At 34.6% G+C, this 13,850-nt stretch overlaps 1 protein-coding gene across 1 annotated transcript in view; it reads left to right on the top strand.

Annotated features, from left to right (window-relative positions):
* The window catches only part of LOC150107059 (putative serine incorporator), a 341,534-nt gene that overhangs the window by 303,453 nt on the left and 24,231 nt on the right, over window positions 1-13,850 (top strand). Inside the window, exon 10 of the mRNA XM_090392928.1 lies at window positions 1,831-1,904. Within this exon, the coding sequence (XP_090249054.1) occupies window positions 1,831-1,904 (74 nt within the window). The remainder of the gene's footprint in view (window positions 1-1,830; window positions 1,905-13,850) is intronic.

Here is a 13,850-nt window from a genome sequence, read left to right as displayed (position 1 = left end):
TAAATAAATATTTTAAAAATGTATAAAATTCAAAAATAAGGAAAAAAATATCCATAGTCCATAAATAAATAAAAACATGAGTATTCACAAGAATATTCATGTTTTAAAATGCATATTCACAAGAATAAATTATATTAATTTTTAGTATTGCAAATATTTTGACCAGAAACTAACTAGTCATCATCAATGCATCAGCATAATCACAAGATGAAGCTAGAACAAAGAATGTTAATCCTATTTACAGAGCTGAGCCACATACCTACATGCCACCTCAGAGGGTGGTTACGAAACAAGATTACAATTCAAGCCAAAATTAAAATTGAGCAATTGAAATAAAAATTAAATTTAGATAATGAATTGTGAATGACACAGCATTATATTATTTCAGCCCATCCTCAAGAACCCTGAACCTGTACAGCAGGTCCCAATCCCATATATTGCAAGCATCTCTGAGATGAGATGCCTGCGATATATAGGATTATACATTAAACAGCTCCTCCCCCCCCTCTCTCTCTTTCTCTCTCTCTCCCTCCCTCCCTCCCTCTCTTCTCTGGTGTTTACTAGGTTCAGTGTGAATGCCTCCACCTATGCTTTGGACAAACAGGACATTCTGTTGAAAAAGGACTACAAGAACAACAACAATATTCTCTGGTTTAGTACTTGCCTTTGACATTGGTGCAGGTTTAAGTTTGAGCTGTTATTTAGAGAGAGTGCTGAAGCACTTTTACACTGCTCAAATTTAAATCACAATGACTACCTCTCTGTTGCCAAGATTTGGGAGAGTCTTATCCTCATAAATGGCAAGCAATAATGCATCTCCCCTCCCTTTTTTTTCATGTTGCTCAGCTCTATAAATAGGATTGACATTCTTTGTTATAGCCTCACTTTGTGATTATGCTGATGCACTGATGTTGACCTGTTAGTTTATTTATGGTCAAAATATGTGCAATAATAAAAATATTATTTCTTGTTGAATATGCATGGCTAATAAACAATAAAAGCATGTTTTCAGATGATGCGGAAATTTTTAGCTGCAAGATTATTTACTTAACCTGAACATAACTGCCCTCCTAAACTTGCATTTTTTTTTTCATTTTTTAATGTGATTCCTACATTAAACACAGAAGGTTAGGAACCTTTAGTATATTAGTACTGTGGGTGGGCTAAGGATTTTTTCTTATTTTTTTAATTTTATTAATTTTTAAAATATTTTTATTTATTTTTACATAGTATGGAAGCCCCACTCTGGAGATCAAACATGAAACTTGTTTCATGTCACTTTAGGCCTTCACAAAACAGAATGGTCTCAAATTGGGTGATGAAATTCATCTCCCACCTAAAAGTATTCATGTCCATATTAGGATTCAAATCTGCAACCTGTTGGTTGGACAGTCGGTACATTGACCACTCAGTAACCAAACTGGTAAAGATTTAAAACTACAAATATAAAATATGAAAGTATAAAAATATAATGTAAAAGGGGAAACTCCTTTAGGAAATTTTTTCTTTTGAATTTCTGATGATGATCAGCCTGTTTTTCCACCCACTACAGGTTGAAGGCCTCTCCCATTGTGGGAGAGTTGAGTCTACTGCTGCCATGGTGACCCAGTCCATCTTGGGAGAGTGTATATATACTTGGATGAATGAATGTATGAAGGTGGAAGACAATTGCAAACATCCATGCCTATCTGGATTCAAACCCACAGCCTCTTGAATACACTAACCACTCGGCCAACCAGTCCATCTCTTTTGAATTTATAATTGTAAATAATTTATAATTCAAAACAAACTTAAAGAAACAGAATTTGCAAATTGTTTTTTTTCTTTCAGCATCAGAACTGCCAGTACTAGCCAAGTTGGAAAACTTACTTTGACTGAGCACATACTGATTAAAAATTCCTCAGGTAAATTAAAACATACTGCTTGAGATAATTTTATTTTTTAAAATAAAAATAAATTTTATTAACTGCAAAATTATAATTACAGTTTAATGATTAAGAAGATCAAGATAAATGAGCTAATAAGCTTGAGAGATAAAGGGGAATTACTGCACAAGATAATGGATGATCAGAGAACAAGAAGTCATCTCTGGAAATAGTGCAAGGTCATGTGAGTAAGGAAGTCAAAAGAATATTTTTTTGCGTGAGAAATGAGTGGAATGCTTTCTCAAATGGATGGCGAGAGTCCAATGCTAAATGTCTTCAAGGCAAAATATGACAGTTATTGTGGTCTGTGTGTCTCGAATCTCTCATTATTTTTTCAGACTCATACTTGGAACTAATACTAATACTGGATTACAACATTTCAGTAACTGATCAGCTTATTATAATTGTAAGAATATTTTATTTGGTTGTTAGTTTACTCTTATGAGGTAGTTGTATTAATACTATGTTATGATGTGAATAGACAAACATTTCATTTTTTTCCCCTTGCTATCTTCTTATGCTTCATTTCAACTTAAAGGTCAAAAATGTTTGTTTCATTTCTTTCACACTATTTCACCAAAATCAACATATCAAAATTAGTCAAAGAAAGGGATTTCAGTGAAGTGTTTCAATATATAAATCCCACACACCCTGGAGGTTACAGAATCTGTAGTGTACAAGTGCTGCATTGTAGGCTGTAAAAGTTAAGTGAGAAGAAACTGGTTGTATCTGTAAACAGCTGAAGATTGTAGTTTCTGGGAAACACTGAATTTCATTCCAACTGCTTTTATTCCACAGAATAAAGGCAGTTAGAATAAAAGTGAAAGAAGAGAAGCAGTGATAGGTCTTTAAAGTGGACTGTAAAAAGCATGTATTTTAACAGACTTAGGAATGTGGAGGAATGGTGGTAGATGTCATTTCAGTGGAATACCCTTAGTAGAGCCCATGAAAGTACCTGTAGAAAAGACATAAGACTGAAACTGAACTATCGGTGAGAGAATGGTTGAAGTGAATTATTGAGAAAAGAGGAAGGGATCATTGATCAGCTGGATTGCCCTCTGATTATCAGAAATTTTCAGAGAGAGATCTTGAGTACACTGTCCCAAACATGAGAAAAGAATACTAAGAATTGGATGGATTTGAAATTTGTACAGAGTTTAACTGGATTACCGAAAAGCAGCCACTTGAGCAGAAAGAGGGTGCCTATCTTTAGACTGTAAGTCTATTATCTTTCACTTTGTGTGCATTGCTACAATTCTTATATTGTATCCCCAATCATGTGTCTGTTATAGAGACAATTTATAGGAATCATGAAACCTCTGTTTAATTCATTCCATTAACCTCCCTACTACTAGCCAAGGTGGATGAAATAGTGAGGCTAAATTGCATTTTTTATCCATGTTATTCAACAGTTGTCACAGAATCGTGTCCAGATTTAGCTAGATGTCATGGCCAGCTAGGGGGATAAACCACAATATGAGGTCAGTAGGCTGACAGAAATTTTTATCTCTTTTTTTTTTTTTTAATGGACTGAGTATAGGCTTAATTCCATGTATTTGAATAGATACCAGCTGATTATAAAAGTGTAGAAATGATATAGGACATGTATTAATTCTGAAGTACAAATTTTGAAACATCTGGAGAGATAACTCAGAAAGGACTTTGCTGTTATTTATTTATTTATTTATTTCATTCTTGTTTATTTAAGATTCGTCTTCTTTCTGGTTAAAAGACCACAGCAGGTCTTTAATAGACTGACAGCCTAAAGAGAAGCACCCTATTTCTGCTCAAGAAGCTGCTTTTCATTAATATAGTTAAACTCTCTGTACAAATTTCAAATTCATCCAATCCTTAGTGTTCTTTTCTCATGTTTGAGGCAGTGAAGAATGATGCAAGTAGATCAGCTTTAATTTTGTTGCAGCATTGACATCTGAGCAAAAATGAGGTGGAAGCACAGATCAGCATAAGTTACACCTAATGACCTTTGCAAGGCACAACCAAGATGTGGAAATGATTTTTTGGGCCAGATTTTTAGCTTTTTTTTTTTCAGGGGGGGGGGGGGGGGGGCAGGTGAAGTATCTCACACCATATGCTTTCAAAACCATTAGTGTCACTGCCTTCCAAAAGCTTCACTCTTAGAGGACATAAGTCATCACTTAACATAAGCTGTACTATACCACCATGTTTTCCTTTCCTATTCTGCCGAAAAATGCTGTACCCTGCCACTCAATTCCTGTTATTATATCATCCTCCATCAGTCATGTCTCAGAGATCCCAATAATCTTTGTCCAGGCTGATGCTATCAGTGCCACCAATTCATCTCCTTTATTTCGGATACTCCTGGCATTAATCACTGCTTCTGTACCCTCTGTATCATTGTTCCCTCTCTACCCCCACTGTACTCATTGTTACCTGATGTCAACTCCCTTCCTCCAAGCAACCATTCCTACAATAGGCTACCCCCTGCTACCATCCACCCTGGGAATTCTAGTTTGCCTGCATTAACACACTGACTCGTTCAGAAAAAAGCAATCTCTCCAGATGCTTTCGTCCTTCCTCATTCAAATGCAAGTGGTCTCTTGCATACAGTTCCCTTCTGTCCTCAAACACCCTCCAAGCATCCACATATTCCAATCCTCTCTTCTGACACATTCTGACTATTATGCTATTCAGTATTACTGCTCTTCTGCTCAGCTAGTCCCTATCATACATGGGCAACACACACACACAATCTTTCCTCTCTGTGGTTTCTTGCTTGAGGTTGTGCCCAATTTACATTGCCTCTCAAGTCATTCATGCTCACCATCACAATCATTTCATCCATCCTTTCACCCCCTCTTAATTGCCATAGCTACATTTTCTATCATCCTTCCAGGCAAACACACCTCTGGCATCCTATCTTGCACACCAGAGATCATTGAGTCTCCATACATCACACCTTGCCAGTCTGTTCCATGATTGCTCAACTGCATCCCTCACTCTCTCTCTCCTCTAAACCTTTTTCTCTGTGTTTCCCTACTTATCTGCTGTCCTGGCATCACTCTATTCCTGGTTCTAGCACTCCCTCACATTCTTTTCATTTCCTTTCTCTGTCTGTTTCCTTTCTCCCATCCTCTATCATTCCCTCTCTTCCACTGCTCCTATTCTCTCCTCTTCTATCATTCCCAAAATGCTCTCTCAATCCTACTCTGATTCACCTTGCATTCATCTCTTCCATTCTCCTAATCTCATCTTTCATACTTCTCACGTTGTTCACAAGACCTTCCACCTCCTCTTTCAGCTCATCTATCCCTCTCTGCAAGTTAGTTACTCTTACTCGTCATTCATTCTCCCAATCAAGACCATTTCCAAAAACATCACAGTTATTTAAGCCTTCCACCTTCCTGTCTCTTATTTTCTCATTCATATTTTGCTTGTCAATCTCTCCTATCACACTGCTTGTCTCCCGACATTCATTTCCCATCTCTGACGAAACTAGGTTGGTTATCAAAATATCTAATTCATTGAATTCCTCCCATTGCCTACATTTTGCAGATATACGCACTCCCCCCCCTCTCTAACCCACCTCATACCAACTCTCGGGATGCATACATGCCACAAAGTCCTTTATTATGTTACGTATAATAGAGTTCTTAAATGGCAGGGGACTTGTGGTGCCATTTGTGATTGCAGCTGCAGCAGCCATCATTCCTTACTGCCGAGGAACTACTAAACTAAATGCTAAATATATATAAACACTATATAAACACTGTATTATATATATATACACATATACATATAAACACTAAATATATATAAATATAAATGCTATATTCAACTATACTAAATAGAAAAAGCTATCTTCTCTTCCACCGCAAATGCTGCTGACTGTGACCTCGCCTTCTTGGTAACCCAAAAATGACACAATATATAACAACGAAACTCCAAAAGCAGAACCAATAAAGAACGCTTACTGAGAAAAAAAATGTAGCACAATTCATAAAAGAATTCACACTATATACCATTTAAAAAAGACTTTTTTTTTAACCACAGCTCAAATCCACCGTTACAAGCTTTAGCGACACCCCATATATTTGATATAATGTTGATGTTCAGTCATGCTTTTTACAGAATGGCTTATTTGTCCAAAATATGTTAAATTACATTCACATGGTATCTGGTAAATGCCAGCTAATGATAGAGGTGCCAATTTGTCTTTTGTAGATGGCAACAGGTGAGAAATTTTGTTGATAGGATAATATGTGGGAATGAGATGATACTTTACATCAGCCAAATCTGAATTGAAATGATTGTCTCTCTCTCCCAAAAGATTGGGAGATTCTTATCTTATGTAATCATCAAAGAAATAGTTTTTAAGAATTATTTAATAATATTTTATTAATATTAATTTCTAGCACATTGCAATAGTTTTTAATTGATAATCCACTGAATGTTAAATACTTTGTATTCCATTCCTTTGAATTGCTTGTTGTCTATGCTAATGATGTACTGTTAATTTCAGTATGAAATATTTGTACCTTTATTTCATTAAAGTTAATTACTGTGGTTATCATGAAATTTATTATTTATAGTTATGCCACAGGTATCTTTAAAGATTAGGACTGTACAGTGGTAGTTATGAAGATCAACTGAGGGAATGTGGACTGCAGAGTTTGGTAAATAGAAGAAGGAAAGGTGATATGATTGAGACTTTTAAACTGTTGAGAGGTAGTTACAGAGTTGACAGTGGGGAGTTCTTTTGCTCTTGGTGGAACAGCAGGAAGGAGCAATGACAAGGGGGCCATCCATGGAAGTTGTAGAAGGAAGCTGTGAGCAAGCGGGTGAGGAGTGGTTTCTTTGCATGGAGGGTGGTCGAACCGTGGAATGCATTGCCTGATAGAGTGGTGAGAGCAACAATGGTCAATGAGTTTTCTTTGTGTATACTAGAAAGGACCTCCCATGATGAATCTTTTGACTCTAATGAGGCCTGAATAATAATAATAATAAAATCACTTAAAAGCTAACAAAAAAAAAATTTCACTTTTCTGTTAAATAAGTTTAAATATGTCATTCCACAGACCTTCATTACTGTGTTTCGAACTAATATTTATTCAGGTATTATTTCTGGAAACTTTTCCATGTTACTCCTCTAAATAAATATTAATTTTTATGGCTATTTTGCCTTTTTTCTTTAGGAGTATCCCTTTTATGATGTCATTGGCTTTTTATTCAATTTTTAGGACATTACTGTTTTAAAGATAGATACATGAAGAATATAACGAAGGAATAATTTTTGACATACCTTTGTAGGATGTTCCTGGTTGTCTTCTTACTTTGTGGCATCTGAAATGGGAGGAGTTGGAAATGCGGAGATAGAGAGATGTGGGAGAATTGCTGGTAAGACAAAGGTTTGTGAATTTAAAACCCAGGTTTCAAGGCTGTGAATTCTGGGAAGAAGTGAAAGATAGAAAAAATTTTGGGAGAAAGGAGAAGGATAGAATATGATGAAACAAGATTAGTTTTGGGAGTAATGGGGTGTGAGCCATTTTGATTGTGTCTCATCTTCAGAGCTCATGGAAAAAGTGAGCTCTGAAGATGACAGTCATCAGTGACATCATAAAAGGGTACTCGTAAAGAAAAATATGCAAAATAGCTATAAAAATTAATAATATTTATGCTTCTTTCTTTTAAGATTGCACAGTGATCACCATTCATATTTATAAATTTAGGGACACAATAACACGTGTTAAAAATATTATTTTACTATCATCATCATCATCATCATCATCATGCATATCAAGGATTTAGGCCTAGCTTGGCCTGTTCCAGCCTTAGAAGTCATCATTTCTGAGGACGTCCTGGTTTTCTTTTTCCTAATGGCTTGTACTTTAAGGCTTGTTTTGGTAATCTTTCTGTTTTCATTCTTTGAACGTGTTCCATCCATTTATGTTTATATTTTTTAATTTTTTCTATTACTTGTTCTTGGTTTAATTCTTTCATAATATCTTCGTTTCTTTTGTGATCAAATAGGGTATACTTTGCAGTTTTTCTCATCAACTTCATTTCTGCTGTTGTTAATCTTTGTTTGTCTTTTTGTTTTATTGTCCAGATTTCGCTTCCATACATTAAGACTGGTAGGGCTAATGTATTGTATACTTTCAGTCTGGTTTGTTTTTGAACTAGGTTTGGTTTAAATATAGAGTTAATTACACCTGTTAATTTTAAATGTTTTGCAATTTTTACGTTTATATCTTTTTCATTTTCATATGTGATCATACATCCTAGGTAGTTAAATGAATTCACCTGTTCTAAGATCTTGTTATCTTAGAACAGGTGATGATGATGATGATGATATTATTATCATCATCATCAAATTCCTTCCACATACCCTCAAGGGGTGTACAGGATATGATAGTACTACATGAAAAAAATTACATCATTACTAACTTCCTATCTACAATTTTCCTCCAAATCAGTCTGTTACTTGTCAAGATTTCTGTTGATATTATCATACCATAATCTTTGGATATCTCATTTACATCTAAAATAGCTTTCTGTAAGTTGTCTTCAGAATTTGTAATTATTATTTGGTCGTCGGCAAAGAGGGGAGTGTTTAAGTTTACTGTAGGAGAATGTTTAATTCCTTGATGTAAATTTTTATTCCATTTTATTATTATTTCATTTAAATAGATATTAAAAAGAGTTGCTGAGAGGGGACATCCCTGTCGGACACCTTGGTTTATCTCTCTCATATATGATAGCTCGTGATTTAATCTTATTTGTGTTTGATTATTTTCATATATACTTGTGATAGCTTTTAGGATATTATTTGGTATTTGTCTTTCTTTTAATATGTTAAATAATATGTTTCTTTTAACTTTGTCAAATGCTTTTTCAAAGTCAATAAATGCAATATGTGTTTCTAAATTGTATTCTCTTCTTTTCTCTATTATTAATTTTAGGCAAAAGCCCAGGTCTATACATGATCGTCCTTTTCTAAATCCATTCTGTACTTCTAAAATAAAGTTTTCAGAATATTTCATTAGTTTGCTATTTAAGATTCTGCTATATATTTTGTAACAGGAATTTAGTATACCGATACCTCTATAGTTTTTAGGGTCATCTCTATTACCTTTTTTAAAGATAGGAATCACAATTGCTTTTTTTCCATTCAATTGGGGGGTTACCAGTTGAGTAAATTTTATTTAAAAATAATAAGAGTCTTTCTTTGAATCTTGTTCCTGCGTATTTATATAGTTCTGAACCTAGGTTATCTTCTCCAGGTGATTTTCCATTTCTTGTTTCTTTCAGACTGATTTCTAATTCTTCTTTAGTTATTTCCTTTTCATTTTCGTTAATTGTTTGCTAGTTGTCTTTTTTAAAATATTTGTCTGTCCACAGTTCTGTATAGTAATTTAGAAATTCTTCTAATTTCAATTCAGTGTTTAATTTTATGTTTTCTTTGGTATTAGCATTTAAGTGTTTCAAAATCTTATATACATTGAGTCTTATTTTATATAAATCATATTCTAAATTAGAAACAAGTTTGTTCCATGATTCTCTGTCTTTTTCCGACTTCTCTTTTAGCTATGGCTCTTATTCTTTTATATTCTATTTCATCTTCTAATCTTTTACTGCTTAACCATTTGTGATAGACTTCTTTTTTCTTTTTGATTATTTCTTTGATTGTATCATCCCAGATCTTCAGTTTTTTCCTTTTATTGAATTTTTTGGCCTTTCCTAAGTTTTCATTTGCTGCTGCATTTAGTATCGTTTTTATATTAAGCCATTCTATTTCTTCATTTTGTTTTATTTTATCTAGATATTGGTTAATTCTTTGTTCATATAGCCATTATACATTTGTGTCATTCAATAGTGTAGTTTTATAAACAAATGTTTCAATTTTTCTCTCTGTTCTTGTTACTTGTAGCCATTTAGGTGGTAATCTTAATTTTATTTTAACAAGGAAGTGGTCACTGCTTATTTCATATCCTCTGTGAACTCTAACATCTAGTGAAAATTTTGATGTCTTTTCATTTAATATGAAGTAATCTAATATTGATTTCCATCCTCTTGCTGCCCAAGTATACTTATGTATGTCTTTATGTTTATAGAAGGAATTCATTATTTTTAGGTTATTGTAAAATACAAAGTCAATCAATTTTTTACCATTCCTGTTTAGAGTATATTCTCCATGTATTCCTCTGTGAACTCTAACATCTATTGAAAATTTTGATGTCTTTTCATTTAATATGAAGTAATCTAATATTGATTTCCATCCTCTTGCTGCCCAAGTATATTTATGTATGTCTTTATGTTTATAGAAGGAATTCATTATTTTTAGATTATTGTAAACTACAAAGTCGATCAATTTTTTACCATTCCTGTTTAGAGTATATTCTCCATGTATTCCTATATTATTATTAATTTTTGTGTTTCCAATTCTTGCATTTAAGTCTCCTGCTAAAATTTAATCATTTTTATTTCTTTTATTATATATGTTTTGTAGCTGATTATAAAAATCAATATTATCCTGTTCTCTTCCTTCTTCTGGGGCATGTAAACCAATTATTGTTAAATAGCCTCTATCTATTTTTATTCTAGCTTCTATTATTCTTTCATTCCATAATTTATAATGTTTTAACTGTTTTGAAAGGGAGTTATGAATCCAAATCATGACTCCTGCTTGTGCTCTTTGGTCTCGGTCAACTCCACTGTATATCACATTAAAATTTTCAGTTCTCGTTCCTTTTAATTTCTTTTTTGTTTTAGTGATTACTGCTATTTTAAAATTTCTTTCATTTAATAGTTGGTCCAATTCTATTTCTTTATATGCTATTCCTCTTACATTCCAGTTTGCTATGTGTATTATATTTTGTCGTTTCCATTTTTGTTTTACCTTTTCCATTCCAGATTCGTTTCCTATAGATTCAATCCGATTATCTTTTTCTGTCAGCTTGCTAGTAGAATTATGTTCTCCATGTCAGGGGACTAGCTTGACGATGGAATAGTTCAGTGGTAGGGCTGCTACCTTAAGGCTTCTGAACTAGCCTTCTTCCAAATTTAAACCCATAGGAGGAATAGGGTATATTGAAGGGGGAAAGAGTAGATTATAGAAGAATTACAGTAAGGTTTATAGAGATGGCATAGTTGTAAGGCCAGAAATGAAAAGACTTCATGGCCCTCGAGTACTCTAATAGCATAAGGGTCATAAAATAAGAAGAGTTGGCTGATAAGTCCTTATAAGAAAGATTAAAGTAGGTGGATCTTCCTCAAAGTAGAAGAAGGAGAGGACAGATCCAGCTATGGGTCCATGGGAGTGCCGCGTCCCTTACAATCAAGATGATTGCTCCTTATGGCCCTATTGGTCCACGAGTCCTTATTCGGTATATTCGGACCACCCCACCATACACACACACACACACACACACACACACACACACACACACATGGTGGGCTCCCCTATCTACCACCCAGGGGACGTGCTACAGGGTCCCCGCCCGAGAGATTATTTTACTAATTATTAATAAAATAATATTATCCTGTTCTCTTCCTTCTTCTGGGGCATATAAACCAATTATTGTTAAATAGCCTCTATCTATTTTTATTCTAGCTTCTATTTTACTAATTATTTTACTAATTATTAATAAACTAACACTTGACGTTTCGACCCATGTATTGAAGTCATCATCAGAAGGATACATGCGTATAGGGAACCAAGCTACATGCTCTGGCCTTGTATACCACTAAACTGTATCTACATTGTTAATTAATCTTTTTCCTAGCCTGACCTCTAGTGATAATTAAATAAAATAACATAATAATAATAATAATAATATATAAAATAAAATAAAATATAAAAAATAAATAATAATAATAAAATAAATATAAAAAATACAACTACAATAAACTGCTAAAAGTCCTCATGTATTAATATTTTCTGGATTCGTTCAGTTCTGATTGTTATAATATGAGTTATAACATAAGATAATATAATATATTTAAGAGGTGTCATAGATGAGAGTTTGACTAAATCGTACTTACTTGGTGCGAAAATTAAGGATGTAAGGGAGAGTATTAGAGCACAAAAGCAGAGGGTGAAAAAAATGATAGTCGTGGCTGGAATGAATGATTTGAAAAGAGATAAATTTGATATGAGAGAGGACTTGAAGGAATTATTAGAGGTAGCGAAAGAAAAGAGTGACAGAGTTAGGATAGTGAGTCTGTTGCCGTGGTATGACAGAGAAGAGTTTAGAAGGAGGGCCATAATCGTAAACGACTTTATGTGCAGGTTATGCAGACAGTGTGGTGTGGAGTGAGTTTGATGGGCGAAAAGAATTGTACAAGATCGATGACTTGCATTTGAATGAATTTGGTGTGCGAAGACTGGAAAAAGTGTTGCTGAATGAAGTGAAAGTGGATGTGCAAAATCAGGGAAACTAGAACTATTAAGGGGGGGGGGGGATATGCAGACATCAGTGAGGCAGTTGAGTGTAAGAATGTATATAATGTGCCCGAGCTAGTACGAAGGACAAGAAATCAGAATGGGATAGTTAGTATAATGCATCAAGATAGGGATGGGACAAATGGACTGCTGCATTTCATGTATACTAATGCCAGGAGTATTAAGAACAAGAAGGAAGAATTTTTGGCCTTGGTCAGCTGTTCCTGGCCACAGGTTATTGGCATTAGTGAAAGATGGCTGACAGATGATGATATAGTTAGTGGGATAGAATGTAGGGTATAGTGTGTTCAGGAGGGACAGAGAGAATAAAATGGGGGAGGAGTGTTATTGATGATAGCTGCTGAACTGCAGCCAAGGAGAATAGAAATTGTATTGCAGGATAGTGAAAAGAGCTCATTTGAGGCTATTTAGTGTGAGATTGAGACTAGCAGAACAAAATATACAGTTGGGTGCTGCTATAGACCAGGTGATGGAATAGATGGTGGAGATGGTATGCATAAACAAATTGATGAAATGAGTGGAAGGAGGGTAATTATTATGGGGGATTTCAACTATGGTAACATTGATTGGAAGGAGGAGAGGACACATGTGAGGAAGGAACTGGATTTTATTCAGTTATTAAGGGATAACTATCTGAGACACCATGTAATGCAGAATACTAGGCGGTTCGAGAGTGCTTGACCTAGTAATAGCATCTGAGAATTTGACTGTAATGAATATGACCATGTTGCCACCTATTGGTGAAAGTGATCATAAGGTATAATAAATTTAGTTTAATCCTTTATCCAAGTGTGAGCAAACAAAGTTTGCACCTGAAAGTATCTTCAGGACTGAGGTAAGGTGGTACAACACTTTCAACGTGATCATAAGGTCTTGACCTGGGAGGTGACTGTGTGAAATTTTCGATTAAGACAGGGTACATGTGGAATTACCGTGCTGGTAAATATGACAAGCTTAGGAGATTGCTTAGTTCAGTGCCATGGCATGTAAAACTGCAAGGGCTGGATGTTGATAGGTCATGAGAAGTGGTCAAGGAGCATTTGCAGGAGGTTATGGCAGACTGTATACCTAGAGTCCAAATAATAGATCAAGTAGGGGTTAAATGGATGAATAACACTATTATACTTGAGTTGCAAAAAAAAGAAACAACTGTGGAAGAAATTTAAAGAGAAAGGTGACCTGCAGGCACTTGAACGGTATAAAGCGCAGGCCAGAAGGGTAACGAGTGTGGTGAGAAAGACAAAAACGGATTATGCAAGGAAATTAGCCATGCAAGCTAAAGAGAATCCCAAACAGTTCTTTCAGTATGCTGCTAGTAAAAGAAAAACTGTACATGGCAGAATGATTTTTATTATTATTATTATTCTTAAACAAGACCTCATGGAGTCAAAGACTCATCTAGGAGGTCCTTTTATCTCACACACATCTCATCATACCGGGTCTTAAACACATTCAAACCCCTTGCAGACACCACACTCTCA

This window comes from Typopeltis vanoorti, chromosome 5 (assembly GCF_054136105.1).
Source record: "Typopeltis vanoorti isolate ZY-2024b chromosome 5, IOZ_Tvanoo_1.0, whole genome shotgun sequence".
NCBI lineage: Eukaryota > Metazoa > Arthropoda > Arachnida > Uropygi > Thelyphonidae > Typopeltis > Typopeltis vanoorti.
Note: the sequence above shows the minus strand (reverse complement) of the source record. Positions and strands in the feature narration are given on the sequence as shown.